Genomic DNA, 15,212 nt, shown 5'->3' with positions numbered 1-15,212 from the left:
TTACAGTGGCCTGGCAATGGTTAAGCAAAAGGCAAGATGGATGGACAAAAAAATGGTGGAACAAGTTTCTGTTTGATGCATCAAAGCAACAGAGATGCAAATCAATTTCTGTAATAAAATCAATTAAATCAGTATATAGGGACCTGAAGGTAGGGCATTTAGCAATGAGCTGATTTGACTGGCTTTTCATCCACGTAGATATATGAGCAATTCAGCTAAACCTGTGATTCAGACCTTAGTCAGTTACCCCACTCCAAAATATTGTTTTTTGATATTCTGGCCATATTGCCTACATAGGAAAACCCAAATCCTTCAAAAAGTATTTGGCTCAATCAAAAAGTAGAAGCCATTTTGTTAGATTTAAGTTTATATTATTTTCTATCATTTTGTTTACCCAAGAGTTTGCTTTTATTTCAGAACACTTTTCTTTTCCTCTATCCTGGAGGGTTGTAAGCTGCAGCACACAGATAACAAAACACTATTTTTTTCTAATAATAACGGAATAAGGTTAGATTTAATCACACTACACTTTAATCAAAGGTGGATTTGCGGGAATAGTGCTCAAGACATAAGCGTCTACCTGGGAGTTATTGTCAGCAATGAACATCACTCAGAGGCCTGTTGCTTAGTAACTATGCCTGTATTGAATTTTGACTCTTATGGCCCAGGGCTGCTCAGGTGGAGTTAGTTTATCTCAACAGGAATTGATATTTCACATATACTAAATTCCATCTTTTCTGTGAGATGGAGCCATGTGAAAGAAAAATAAATAAATAAAACAAAACTGCAGTTACAGATTAGATGTTACACTTGACAAAAAAGTTGTTAAAACGGTTAATATTAAGTGAAATTCTTAGTATTTAGCCCCTGTAGTTAATCCTTTTATTTTATTGGTTGTATGTTTATAGAACAAAACAAAAGACCTCGTTCTTAGAGCACTTCTGTTCTCCTGTTATAATTAACAGAGCATGTGTGAGTCACAGATACTGCACATAAGAGAAAAAAAAAAGTGTCAAATATTGTCACAATTGCACCAAAGGTATCTTTGTTCCACATACAAATGAAGACATCTTGTTTTGAAGTGTATCCATACGGCAATATATAGTATCTCCAAAAATTTTAAAATAGGGTAAGCTTAAAATCAAGATGTCTGCTTTCTGTGTCCACATGCAAAAGCTGGTAAGACCTTGTCAACATGTAAAGTGGTTTGAGTGATTCTTCACCAAGAATTAGTGGCAACACTTGTCAAAAAACTACAAAAAAAGCAAATGTTACTTAATGATTTAGTGATGACTTGTCGAAAACCCAGACTTTCCTCATACATATTGGCAGAGTAAAATAGTAAACAGCTGAAAACAAAATTGCCAGTGATACAAATGAAATCAGTTCTGTTGAAAATAGCAAATCATTAAATCTGTATGGCCATCATGAGGGTACATTTACAGTAACAGTGAATCCAGTTTACCCATATAGCTTTATGGTCTCATTGTCTCTGCACTGGTTATAAAAAAATAGAAGATCAAAATTGTGTTTTCTATTTAGGGGTATTGCAATGCTGCAGGCATATGAAGTAGTTTCTGCTTAATCAAAGACAAACGCTGAGGTCCTGAGTTATCGAGAGTTACCAGTGGAATCTGAGAAAGAGGAAGAAAGCTGTGGCAGGGTCAAACAGTCTGTGGAAGGTTGCCAAGGATTTGTAGGCAGATCAATAACGACAATCTTTAGAGAGCTGGGTTTGTAGGAACAACCTGAAGCAGTTAAATGAGCTCGGGGGAAGAAAATAACTGCTAATATGTTGGCGAGATCACATGTTTACAATTTATTCCGATGACGAGCCTTGTTTCAGACCTGCTGTGGAGAGTTTCATTCAGTGTGTGGGAGATTACCTAAAAGTTTCCATCTGTCGCTTTTTCTGGGCTTCCACTTAACAAAATGCACATTTAGGGAAAACAACTACTTAGTGTTTATTTTTTTTTAATCGTTTGTCTTATAAAACTGAGTAAATGCGTTCTAAAATGAACTGAAATAACAGATTTTCAACTTTTTTACTTTCATTTTTAATAACGAAATTGGGTGACTCATTACCAGACTTATCCTGTCAACAAAGCAGCAGCAACAGAGAGAATTCTACCACCAGAGGGTGAAATTATTTATGGTAAATGTGTTTAACAATTTTTCTAGTCTTCGGGGTGTAAAAAGTACTTTCTAATGTTTTAAACACTACAGGATTTTTTTTTAATTGTTAGCACACTATTTATGTATGAAAGGAAATCTACATGAAAGGAAGGAACCAATGCTTAGCTGCTTAGAATGTATAAAAAACTGGAAATGTAAGTGGTGAGAGTTTAATGTACCACTCCATGTTTGTTTGACCATATGGCAAGCATTACAAAAGGTAATATATTTATTTATTTGTTCATTTGTGAAGATGGCTGCTTGTTTCAGTTCCAACATGTTACAGGTGAAGGTTACTGTCAAAGTTACAGGTCATCTTGTGTTCCGATGCAGTTGTGTTGTGTGTAATAAGACTCCTGAAAGCAGACCCATGGCAGTGGGGAGGCGAGTAACCTGTTTTAATGAGCATCTATTGCACAGTGAACTCATACATTAATAGACAGAGCAGACTATGTGAGAGATAACATAATTGTTCGTAAATGTGTTCTTATACAACGAACACCAAGAAAAACAACAGAAAGCATTTTAGGGTCTTGACATTACTGCACACAGCCTGGTAAAATGACTTTGTAGTATTCTGCAATAAAATGTAGAACCTTTCACTTAAAAACATATATACAGAAATAAATCCAAATATATAAACAAAACTGTTATCAATAAATGCAAACCTCCAAGTTTGTGTTCCAGACTGAAGCTTTAATAAAAACCCTCGAGTGACACACCGTGAAATGTGCCTTTGGCTGATTTGTACCTTAATCTGGGAACAAACGTGACTTTTTATGTTGAGTTTTTACTCAAGAAGGCTTTTTAATTACCATCCAGCTTCCTAACAGTATCTGAGAACTTATTAACCTTCACACATGCATGTTTTAATTATTGTAATAGCCACTAGTAATCACCTTAATAACAACTTAATAACTTTGCAATAACAATTATATATTCGAGCCTTTGGACAATGCATCTAAAAGTTGTTAATTATTCTGCACAGCATTTACAGTAATTTGACCAAAATTCAATAAGTTATTATCTAATATATTTTAGGTGAATTATAAGATCCTGATTTTTATTTTTTGCGATGTGACATTTTGGCTGTAGCACTTCCTGGTAAATTACACCTTTTCCAGTTTCATAAGACGACTCGAAGACAGAGATGAATCACTAGCCTCGCTGACTGGTTCCTCTTGGTTGGCTTTCTTTCTGTCGGTAGTGGAAGAGGCTGGTGGTGTCAAGCTCACCTGCATTACAAATAGCTTCAGCAAACAGCTTCACCACCTACCAAACAGAAAAAAAAAACAAGTGAAGATTCATAAGATAGAACTAAGTAAGTAAAAATAGTCACTTTTCGTTGTGAATAAAATCACTTTAACTGACCTGATAATTAGTAATGAGGGGAACTCCATGGTCAACAGCCATTCTACGGATGAGGAAATTATCCTTCAGGTGGCGAGTGTTGTTATTGGGCAGGTTGACAACCAGATCAATATGACCCTCACTGATTAATCTATAAAAAAAAAACAACACAAAAAACAGATTAAGAAATAACGCAAAGCATTACATTTAAAATTCACACACCATATGCAAAGTATTGAATCAAACTCAATATGTTTGTGAACATGTAGCTCAGGCATTTGTTTTCCCATTTAAAACCAGCAGCTATATATTAATTAACCAGAGACCTTCATTTGCTTTAAGCATATTTGCAGTCCCAATACTGCACCTCCAAACCCCTCAACATTGGTAGATATTTCAAGCAAACTAGTTTAAACTATCTGACAGTGCATTTCCTTTTATGCACTAAATCTTCTTTTTCTTTCCGCTGTTCTCCTTTCAGGGGTCGCCACAGCGAGTCATCCCCCATCTAACTCTGTCTTCTGCGTCCTCTGTCCTCACTCCAACTGCCTCCATGTCCTCTCTAACTGCATCCATGTACCTCCTCTTTGTTTTAAATCAAACTAGGTATATTTGTGGACATGTGGCTCAGACGTTTTGTTACATTTAGAACATTTTATGCATTAAATAACAGATGCAAAGTAAACCAGAAAATAATGTGACAAACTAAAGTGACTTAGACACTGTGCTTTGTTCATATCACATCCATATTTGTTCAAGCAGCCAAATACTGTGCTGGATAAAAATAAAATAACAAAAACGTGAATACACCTAAAAAAGGCTCAAAGTATCAACAAAATGGTAACAAGTTGAAAATGGGAAATTTGTTTTATATTTTAAGAAACAAGACTGCTGTTATTAGTTAAGGCTATTTTACCCATCGTATTCAAACATTCTGACCTTTTTATTCACAAATACAATCAGTTAATGTGGAATAAGTACTAACAGTCTTTTTTCCCCACCCTAATTTTTAATTTATTGACCTGGAAGGAATTATCTTCATTGAGCTACACTAAAAGTGTCCTGTAAACAACTCCCAATTCATAAATTATGACTTTTTTAATGATAATTTTATGACTCTGAACATGACTCAGGGAAACTAAATCTCTAGTTACCTTCAGATCCTCGAACTGTCCTCTTTGTGTAAGGCCCTGGCAACGTTTGATTTATTTAATACACATTTTAACATTGTTCTTTGAACATTATTCTAATTGAACTCACCTTTATTGTTCTTGTAAAACACTTTGTATTTTAAGAACTGTGCAATACACAGATATTTTATCTTTATTATCCATTCCTTTGACGTGTTAATTAATTCCTTCTCCCAACCAAAGATTTATTTCTAGTAAATTAAATGACCTGACTTCAGAGTTGTCCACACCTTCTTTGACCTCATTCATATTTTGTAGAAAAATGAAAGACTGTGGCTTTAGATCTTATTGCAGTATTTTAACCCAAATTTTGAATTTAAGAAATCACAGTTGATATATCACCCAAACATGCTCATAGGAACCAACCAACAAGCTTAGCTTCAATGTTTATGTTCAAAGTTTAACAAAAGCTAAATTTATGAAGGTCAAAAAGAAATCAAATGAAACTTGAAGCGGTTATATGCTAACCTCTTTATACTGGGCAATGTTGTGTCTTCATCCTTCTCAGTTGGCCAGGCGACTGGAATGGCAGGAACATCGTTGGCACTCAACCAGGCTGAGGTGGCCTCAGTAGCATAGAGCTAGACAGCATTATTGGGAACAACACAAGGAATATTAGGAGGATGCATTTTTGTCCTTTTTCTGGCAAAAAAAATCATGAAATGTTTGGTTTTGTAGAGTTTGAAATATTTCTTCAGCACTCACCTTGAAGCCTTCCTCTTTTAATTGGTGTGCTGTAGCTAGGAAATTTGGTCTAAAAGATTGCTAAAAGGAAAGAAAAAAGACAGATTTGTTTTGTAAAACCATGCAGTGTAAAAGAATTTCAAATAAGAGCTTAGAAAGTTGTTTTTTGTTGTTCTTTTTTTGAGATATATATAATATGTAATAAAAACTGTAGGAAACAAGTTCATACTGGACTGTTCATTATCCCAAGTCTGACAGTTTTACCTCAAAGTTACAAAGGTTAACTTTTTTCCAAGGTCCCTCCTTCCAATTAAAAGATACTTTTTACAATTTGTAACTCTGTAAAGGTGCTTTCAGACTAAATAACTATAATAAAATCATCTTTGGAATGTTATAGGGAATTTAAGGATATTTTTAATTTAGGAACTCTGAAAAATGTTTCCAAATGCAGTGGTTTAAATAAATTGAGATCTGTTTTACCTTATTTTTTTCCCTTTATTGTCAATGAAAAGAAAACAAAATAAAAATGTCATAGCAGGAGATTTATTTTATGACAGAATATGATGATAGTCATTATAAAGCACAGGGATGGCTGGCAGTATTTATGGAATCTAATCAATAATAACCTTTTGTATGAGTGATATGGTGTGTGAAAAGTGCTGAGGTTTAGCTGTCAAGTGTAGATCCAAGTTCTTTGTCATCTTTTATGTTTTCCCATTAACTAAATACATTTACTCCTCTAAACTTTCTTCTATCACATCTTATATAATAAAGTGAAGAGCAGGTCTGATTATGCTTACAAACAACACTAGGTTGGGTGCTAATGGGTGAGTTTTGGGGAATTTTAGTGCATTTAGTCATGACTATTGGTTGTTTAATTCAGTGAGCTCAAATCAAAGAGGTATAAGCAGTTTATCAACAATAATGGTTTGTAGTAGTAATTATATTTTTGTATAGTTTTTGTGATAATCATTTGATCATTAGTTGATGTCATTGATCCTGACAGAGGAAACATAAATATTCTATATATATGCAGTATGACTAAAGTTTGCAATTAGCAACTAGTTTGTGTCTGCAGAGGTGTTGTGCGTACTGTATAAAACTAATAGTTTGACTAAAAGCCAACACTTTGGTAAACTGCTTTTCATCTCCTTAAGTCTAGACATGTTGCACCCCATGTTTACTGTGTCAGTTCACTACATCTATAAAAAGTAAAGAAAACCTAGACCTTTGAATTAAACAGTAGAGAAAGTCCAACCAATCTCTTGGGCAGATAAATAATATTTTTTTCTTCTCCTTTCTTTTAAATAATCAACACTTGCCTTGCCTGAGCATACTAAGTCAATTAAAAATGGGCATATTTGTGGTTTGCAGTGTTGTTAGAGGTGACACTATGCTCTCAGTAGAATGCACTTCCTGTGATGGGGGTGGCTTTCTCTGCAACTATGTTTTTGTGAGGTTTGTTTGTTTTGTTGTGTTTTGATTTATTTATTTTTTCATCCAAACACCAGCAAAGCACAAATAAATCTGACAGGATTATTAAGGTAACTTTATTATTTTCTATTACTCTTTAGTAATTAAACATATTTACAGTCTGTGGGTCCTACCAAGGTCAATGCCTTGACGGCATCATAACTAAAGACTTCAGTAGTCTTTTAAGCATCTCAGATATAAGCAGATGGCTGTATAATAAGACATAGCAGTTTTTGTTGTTGTTTTCTTTAATCACTTAAAATCTAAGCATTCCTAACTAATTGGTTCTAAGCCCCTTGTTGTTCCTACTATTGACTATCACAAGCCCTACACTGACATTTGGCCCATTTAATTTTTTTTTTTTCTTAATATTATTTGCAGTATGTAGATTGCTTTTGATGAGCTTATGAATAAGGTGTACCAAAAGAAAAAAGTGAACAGAAGGAAAGTAAAATTCCAGATGGCTGTAGTCTTACTTGAATCCCAATCAGGATGCCCTTCTGTGGCAGCTTAAAACCTGTGGAGAGAATAGCCTTCAGGAAGGCTGAATAAATGTTAGGTCCAAAACAAGCTACCTGAAACAGAACACACATGGAAACACATGCAAACTGTGAGAGACGTTGATTTTTCAAAATAGTTGTAGCAGTTTCACTATGACTCTGTTTTAACATCAGCTGAATAGTAATATTATTAGGATGGTTTTTTTTGGTTTTTGCAAAGGGTTTACTTCTCCTGTGGAAGCCATTTCACAGCGAAGCACAGGGTCTGCGTCCCTCAGTCTTGGCCAGGAGAACATTGGTGCCTGGTAAAAGAGGAGGGGAGGAAGAAATTGATTTTATTGAGAAATTAGAGACTGGTGTGTAAAATTGTACACCATTAATCCCTTTCATCTTAGCAAATTGATGGCCATATTCTCTCCAGACAAAAGGGGAACAGGAGACGTCAGTAATAGAGCAACATCAGGGTGAGTCAGAAAAGGAAAGAAAGTAGGTAGAATGAAGGGAATAAGAGGAGAAACAAATGGAACAGTAAAGAGAAGAAAGTTAAAAAGGTGAAAGCATCAAGAAGAGAGAAAATAGAACAAGAATTACAAAAACAAAACAAGTGAAGAGGGTGAAAAATGAAATATGATTAAATAATAATTAAAAGGAGATTGAAAAGGAAGGGGACAGAGGAAGTGGATAAGACACAAGAGGGGGAAAAATAGATCAAATTGTGAAAATTAAAGATAAGATAGGAAGGAGAAAACGAAAAAAAAGGCAGAAACATGAATAGATGACACTGTCCTCTCACCATTGTGTTGTAGAAAAAGCAAGAAATGTGGGGTGCCATTTGGGAAGCCATTCTTATTACTCCATTTATAAAGCAGACAACCCCTATTACCTTGAAGAGAGCAAGAGGTGGTGTGGTGTTGTGTGGTTTAAGTGTCCATTTACATACACACACACAGAGGCAAGGCCCACTGGGGGGGATTCATCCTTGAAGCCAGCTATCTAATCAGTAAATGTAATGTTAGCATGCTAATGTAAGAAAGAATGAAGAGAAATCACACAGGGAAGCAGAATGGCTTATCATGCCTTTGTTTAAAGAGTCGAGGCAGACGGAGAGGAAACCAAAAAAGAAAATTAAATAGAAAGAGGAGAATGTATCGATGGAATAACAATGAGCAGGAACTTTCAATAAAAGAGTTAAAGGCAAATAAAATTGCACACAAGTGATGGAAAGACTTAAACAACTATTCACTGGTTATACATAATCCAAACTAACTAATTTTAACCTTTACACTAACTAAATCTGCAGGATTTTATACCCAGTCTTTAAAACTATGATGAAGAGGTGAAAGGGATATAATAGACGGACAAACACAAACAAAATCAGCAGAAAGCAGTTAGAAAAAAAAGAGAATCACTAGTACAGGTGGAGACGTAACTGAATCTACACCAGTATTTGAAAAAGCCACATTAATGTTAGAATGGTTTGTCCTTCTGTCACATTTATGTGGCCTGAATATTTGTTACTATCACAATGACCAACTCTAGCTAACCACAACATCCTACTAATATATACAAGCAGTACTTCCTAATCTCCTAATATTATGCTGCCCACCTTCTCTTGGGGATTATTGTAAGGCTTCACAAAATGAACAATGTTATCATGAAGCAACAGATGTGCTACAGAAAAATATATTCACATAATATTGTTGTTCACTATGGGCATGCCTTGTTGGAGGTGGAGCCAGTACTTATTATGTCTCAATGATACCAGCTAAAAAGAAGTTTTAATGTTAATTCTTGTAGGATGAAAGAATGAGAATTTATGTTTTCTATAAAGCTTTTGACATATGTTTATATTTACCAAGGAAACTTTCACTTTAAATTGATGAGCTTAACAATTACATTCAATGAATCATTGAATCAATCAGATCTGAAATGGGGAACAAAGAGGAGAAAAATATAATTGGCACACAAGAGTTAGTGTTTGAAGAAATGCAATCCTGTTTGCCTTTTTTTCTCATTGAGTTCATTTTACAAGACTCTGTGGTTGAAAAGTTACTATTCAGAATTTTACTCTTTTTTTTCAGCCAATAGTGTTGTCTTCTGGAAAAATTCAAAACCACCACATCAAGTTTCTTATCCTTAAAAGGAACAGGAACCGTGTTGGATTTATATTACTAATAGAAGAAAGAGGTGAAAAAAACATTTGAGTTTATACTGCATAAGATAAAAAAATATACAACAGGGACTTGTTAGCAGGAAAAAAAAAGGTTTCAAACAATGCCAGAGTGAAAGAAAACAGGCAGCAACAGTGAGGCAGTAAGGGAATAAGGCAGATAAATGAAGATGATCTCTCTAGACAGCAATAACTTGTGCCTTGAGATGATACAGGGATGATGAAGGCTGAGATGGATAAAATATTGATCAGACACACTTCAGGCTACTCAGAATGGAGACATTACCAAGTTTATAGTGCCTGCCTGATGTTGTTGCAGCCATAATTTGTTTAACAGTAATAAAGAAATTAGCACACTTTAGTTAAACAGCTTCAGTATATTCTGGCAAGGTTTCCAGCAAGGCCCTAGTCAGTCAGGGGTATGAAGTACATATCATATACCAAGTTTAAACCCTGGAAGCCTCTTTAGCCAGGCGTCTGGAGAATTCTGAGCTCCTATTAATATTCCTCACCAACGTGCACACTGGAAATTGAAAACTTTAGGTGGTGGGGAAGAGTGGGGGATTATACCTGGATGATTGGTTCCAAACTACAACTATTGTTACAACAGTTCTGTTGTAATTGGAGTAAAAAAATAATTTTGAAAAAAAAAAAAAGCTTCAGAGCAGCCAGGGACAAGAATTCTCGCTCACACTTAAGCTAAGAAGTCGGTGAGAGAAATGTACCTACTACTCTTCTCATCAGACTTATGCAGAAGGATGAAGCAGTAATTGCTTTCCTTTTCATGTGATCAAATGGAAGCTGTATTGGAGAAACCTACACTACCCATTAAGGTACATGTTCCACCCATTCAATGTAGTGTTCCAAGTTAAAAGCAGTTCAAAGACATACTTAATAAAGACCTTTAAAGAAGCTTCAAAGTCTCCTCTATACAACAGGCAGTTATTACCTTTGAACTCACTATTGTGTTAGTGCTTATAGAAGGAGCAGAAACAAAGGCTACGGAAGTCTGTAAAATGGTGCAATGGCAAGTATCTGAAGCTCAACATAGAAAAGGGTATTAGAACAACTAAACTTCCAGAAAAACAAGAACTTGTTCCTGTACCAAAACATATAACTTTAAATGTTAATTGCCGGAAGCTGCTAATTTTTGATCCAATCATTTGAGTGGTTGCAACATCCTAAGAAATCAAGTATATGCTCAGATTTCAACACACAGACAAGCATTGCTGTTCATTGCTAAGAATTTTTACTTTGCAAAATCCTTTAATTTGGTCCTATTTTACTGATTAAAATTACTGCAGTGGAGCCCTTCTTAGTGTTTGTGGTAAATATGTCCTAAAAAATGAGTTTGAGGAGGATATTAAAAAAGTCTTAAAACTTTCTAAGCAAGCTGAACTTATTTTCAGAAATTCTTAAAATCTCTTCATCAAGTTAAAAAAAAATAAAAAATTGAAAAGCAATATTACAAAAAGGCAGCTCCTTTCCCAGTGTTTTAATTCTTTATCTTCAACAGAACAACACTTGCACCACTGAGAGAAGCACTGTGGTTGATATGTGTGAACATGGCTTCTGCCCTTTGAATGAAAACCACTTAAGCCCAAAGCAGAATCACATGGGACAATTGAAGGGGCACTTGATGATGATGAGCACTTGAGGCTGACTTAAAACCACCATGGCTCACTGCAAAGACAATGTGGCTGAGAAAATGTCAACTCGACTCTTGACAGGGACACTCGATGACCAGCCGGGTCTTGTGCTAGCCAAAAGAGAATTTAGGGCAGACAGTTAAGACTGACTAGAGGAGCCGAAACAGAGTGGTTTTATTAAAGAAGAAGCTTTAAGTGTTTAACTGTCTGTTTGGAAAGAAAACAGGTCAACAATATCACAACAACCTGACCTGAAACTGCATTGTGCACTTTGTATTATCAGCAATATAATTTTGATTCAATCTTAAGGAATTATAGAAAAGAGCATTTCCCCTAAAGCAATTTTAAGAAGGGTTCATGTTTAAAATACAAAAAAAAAAAAAAAATTCTTATGGTCATTTAGGTTTTTATTCCTTACCTTAATTCCTACGTAATCTATGGGAATGATTGGTTTCTCTAGTGACGGAAGGCTGGACTCATCCAAAGGTTCACCCACCATCACTTTGGTTGCCACATTGATAAAGTCCACACCAATTGTTTTTGAGACAAAAGGGAAGGATCGTGACGCCCGCAGATTACACTCTATTACCTAAAGGTGTACACACCACAAATACATTTTATTATAAAAAAAGTAAAAACTGTACTTCTTTTAGATTATTGTAAACTAACATTTGGGTTAACAGGTGCAGATCCATAAACACAAAGCACTTGAATCCCAAGTAATAAGACAGAAACATAAATTCTCTGTATGTGCACTGTAGCTTGAATGTCAAAAATGAAAGCCTTACTAATCATTAAATCTATCAGTCTGCACAAATCATTCTGAACATGAAAGGAGTTTAATTTGAAAGTAAACAGCTTTTGCTGCAGTCTGGTGTGAAAAATGTCAATCTGTCATTCAGTCATACCCAGGGATATAGTACCTACCATGACATCATTGCCTTTAACCAGAAATTGAGTATTAAAGGGCCCTGAAATTTCAAATGCTTGTGCAATTTTCCGGGTGGCGACTTTAACCTGGAAGCAATGAAAAAGAATATATATTTAGAATAAATATGAGGCTGTCTTTCAAAGTTTCATGACACATAATGTTTATTTGCAAAACTGGTTAAACCTTTGAAGAAAAACACTTTTTTAAAGCGACATTATGTGTCAAACAGCTTGATTTCAACCACAATATAAGGTGGGCATGATGAATAATTACAGCATAATTAATGGTGTTTCACCACAAAGAGGTCATTCTATTCTGCCAGTTGTATTTTTTAATTTCTGTCTTTGTCCTATGTAGCAAATATATTTCTCTGCGGCAGCCATTTTGCAGGATCTTACAGTACCTGAAATACCTCACAAGAAAATGAGCAGTGAGTGGACTCCTACAGGAGCAAAAGGAACAAAACAACTAATCTTTGCTCTTTAGATGCTTTCATATTGGATGGTAACACAACTGATAGAATTGTTTTTTGGAGCGGTGACTAACTTTTTTTTTTTTTAATGGAACCAAAACTAAAAAAATACTGTATGATTTATAATACTGCTGGCATAATACCCTATGAACATAGAGCTGCTAATGTCAGCAGTGACTCTAACATAATGAGATGCACAAGAAGACAGTGGACTGAAAATTACCCAAAGTGAATGCAAGCTTATAAAGAGATTAACATGAAAACTTGGTTTTTATGCCCAAAACTGCAGGACGTTTAAAAGTAATGGGTGGGAAATGGTCACTGGCCCTTGGAGGATCATTGCCATGTAGCTTGGAGTGTTTAACTCACTATTAGTTGAATTGGCCAGACTCATGTTTTCAATTAAAGTGGCCGTGAATGATTTTTGAACAAAAACTGCAGCAATAAATTGTTTGTGTTATGGTAAGCCACAGATGCAGTGATTTGCCAGACTCTGAGTTTAAAAGCTTCATGTAAAAATGGTTCAGGGAAATCCATAAATAGGTGTGCAGTGTCTCTTTTCATAATCTTGTGTGGCTGAATAATAACACTGATTAAATTATTTTTAACATATTTTTATCACAGCTGAAGTTTCGTTTGGCAAAACTATTTCTAGAAAGCTTTTTTTTGGCAACATTGCACCACATTAGAATACAACGAGTATTGCTCATATTTTGAGGCAACAGTGGTTTCTGTTCATGCCTATGTTACACAATATTATTAAAAGTGATCTGACTGAGTTTGAAATGGACAGTGATTGTGCAGCCCTTCATTAACCATTTAAAACACAAAAATGATTTAGAATATCTGTTGATGGCTATATTTTCAGCCCTTATACCCATTTACCAATGACAAAATATTAAATCATTTGTATTATTATAATCACTTAACTTGATATGTATATACTGCCTCTCGATAATTTGTAGATAGAGCAGACCGTTGGCAAAATACATTTATCATTTATTGTTACATATAGATATGTATTTTTCTTTTTTTTTTCTTTTATTTCAGTGTGTCATACGGTGTTTTGTTCATGTCTAAGTTCTGCAATGTAGGCAAAGTCTAAAATAAATACAGAAAACAGTGCTTTTGTATGCCTCATTTGTGGTCTCAGTTTTGTAGAAATTGATATTATCAGTGTGTAAGTCCTTCAGTTACTGAATGTTCTAACATCATGGTAGAATAAACACCCTTCTGCTTTTCTTAACAGATTGAATCAAATAAATTTTATGTACCACTAAATCAGGACAAGGCCCAATTGTATGCAGTCACTTTAGATCACTGGAACAAAAATAATGTTGTCAACTCTGAATTTAAATTGCATTCTGCTTTTCTGAGGGAATCCAAATAGATTGGATTATAAAATAGCTGTGCAGTCCAAACTTGCACATGGAATGGTTTTCTCCATAGGTGCTCCAACTAGCATTTCTTCACAGCTCCTAAGCCAAATGAACAGGACAAATTATGCTTATCTCCTTGGAGCCACAGGGTTTATTCCCACCATAAAGAACAGAACACACAGTATGTGATGATCATGCAAAGGGCTCTTTAAAGGAGCATTTAAAAAATGTATATAAAGCTAACAAGTATGGTGTGAAGTGTTAAAACTGCAGTTGTCGAGGGCAATTGAAAATATTGATGTTCACTCAGAGTGCAGAAGCTTTCACTGCAGCTCAACAACTTCTAAGTACAAGTATTTTGTGTGTGTGTGTGTGTGTTAAACTCCTTTGAACAACTGATCAGAAGCTAATTTACCCACCAATAACATAATTAACATAATTAAATAAGTATAACCCAGTGTAATCAGATTGTAGTTGCCAACTTAGAACAGTAAAACACAGAGTATTCATTCAAACAGGATTTGTCACATACTCTGTAATTAATTGAAAGAAATGCATATCTGAAAGGTTATACAAAAAAACTCAACAATTTAAGAAACCATTTGGTAACAGTGGGGAAACCTTACAATACAACAAGGGACATGCCTGTTCATGTCAACCTTGCTGACAGAAACTGAATGTGACTTAGCTGACCTTCTCTAGAGCCCCTTGGCTGATGGTTTGGGTTGGGAGCATCAGTGTTGCATCCCCAGAGTGTACCCCGGCGTCTTCCACATGCTCTGTTATGGCATGGACCAGAACCTGGACAGACACAAAGACATAATAACAGGGAAAAAAAATTGCAAGTAAGTGATGGCTCTAAAAAACAAGTGATGACTACTCATATTAAATCATATTTTCACAGCCTTGGTTTGATGATTAAGAGAAAGTTTCTGGCTTGGAAGCAAGTGACCTCCAGGTTTGTTTGTTTTTTTTGTTTTTTTTTTTGCTTACAGGGAATGATAAATTCTACCTACATGAACTGTTACAGTAGTTCAAGACCAATGAATGTTTTATTGTGAATTTGAAGATAACAAATTGAATTAAAAAAAGACACTATTTGAGAAAAAAAGAAAACACAAAAACATTTGTATTTGTTCTTGAACCTAGCAAGAAACAAGAAGAAGTGTTTCACAAAAATGTTATAATTTTATTACATAAAAAGACATTCTGATTTTGAACATACGTTTTATGAATTGT

At 34.9% G+C, this 15,212-nt stretch overlaps 1 protein-coding gene across 3 annotated transcripts in view; it reads right to left on the bottom strand.

Moving 5' to 3' along the window:
• Positions 1 to 2,543: 2,543 nt before the first annotated feature.
• The window catches only part of cps1 (carbamoyl-phosphate synthase 1, mitochondrial), a 41,042-nt gene continuing 28,373 nt past the window's right edge, over positions 2,544 to 15,212 (bottom strand). For 2 of the 3 annotated variants that reach the window (XM_037976268.1, XM_017423926.3), the window contains 9 exons: positions 14,667 to 14,774; positions 12,119 to 12,208; positions 11,610 to 11,780; positions 7,600 to 7,674; positions 7,349 to 7,447; positions 5,421 to 5,480; positions 5,184 to 5,296; positions 3,547 to 3,676; positions 2,544 to 3,447 (listed from right to left, as the gene is read on the bottom strand). In XM_037976268.1, the coding sequence (XP_037832196.1) occupies positions 3,334 to 3,447; positions 3,547 to 3,676; positions 5,184 to 5,296; positions 5,421 to 5,480; positions 7,349 to 7,447; positions 7,600 to 7,674; positions 11,610 to 11,780; positions 12,119 to 12,208; positions 14,667 to 14,774 (960 nt within the window). In that variant the 3' untranslated portion in view covers positions 2,544 to 3,333. The remainder of the gene's footprint in view (positions 3,448 to 3,546; positions 3,677 to 5,183; positions 5,297 to 5,420; positions 5,481 to 7,348; positions 7,448 to 7,599; positions 7,675 to 11,609; positions 11,781 to 12,118; positions 12,209 to 14,666; positions 14,775 to 15,212) is intronic. The other variant, XM_037976269.1, reaches the window with a different exon arrangement.

The sequence above is a fragment of the Kryptolebias marmoratus genome, linkage group LG6 (genome assembly GCF_001649575.2).
Source record: "Kryptolebias marmoratus isolate JLee-2015 linkage group LG6, ASM164957v2, whole genome shotgun sequence".
Classification (NCBI taxonomy): Eukaryota; Metazoa; Chordata; class Actinopteri; order Cyprinodontiformes; family Rivulidae; genus Kryptolebias; species Kryptolebias marmoratus.
This window is presented reverse-complemented; position numbering and strand designations above follow the sequence as displayed.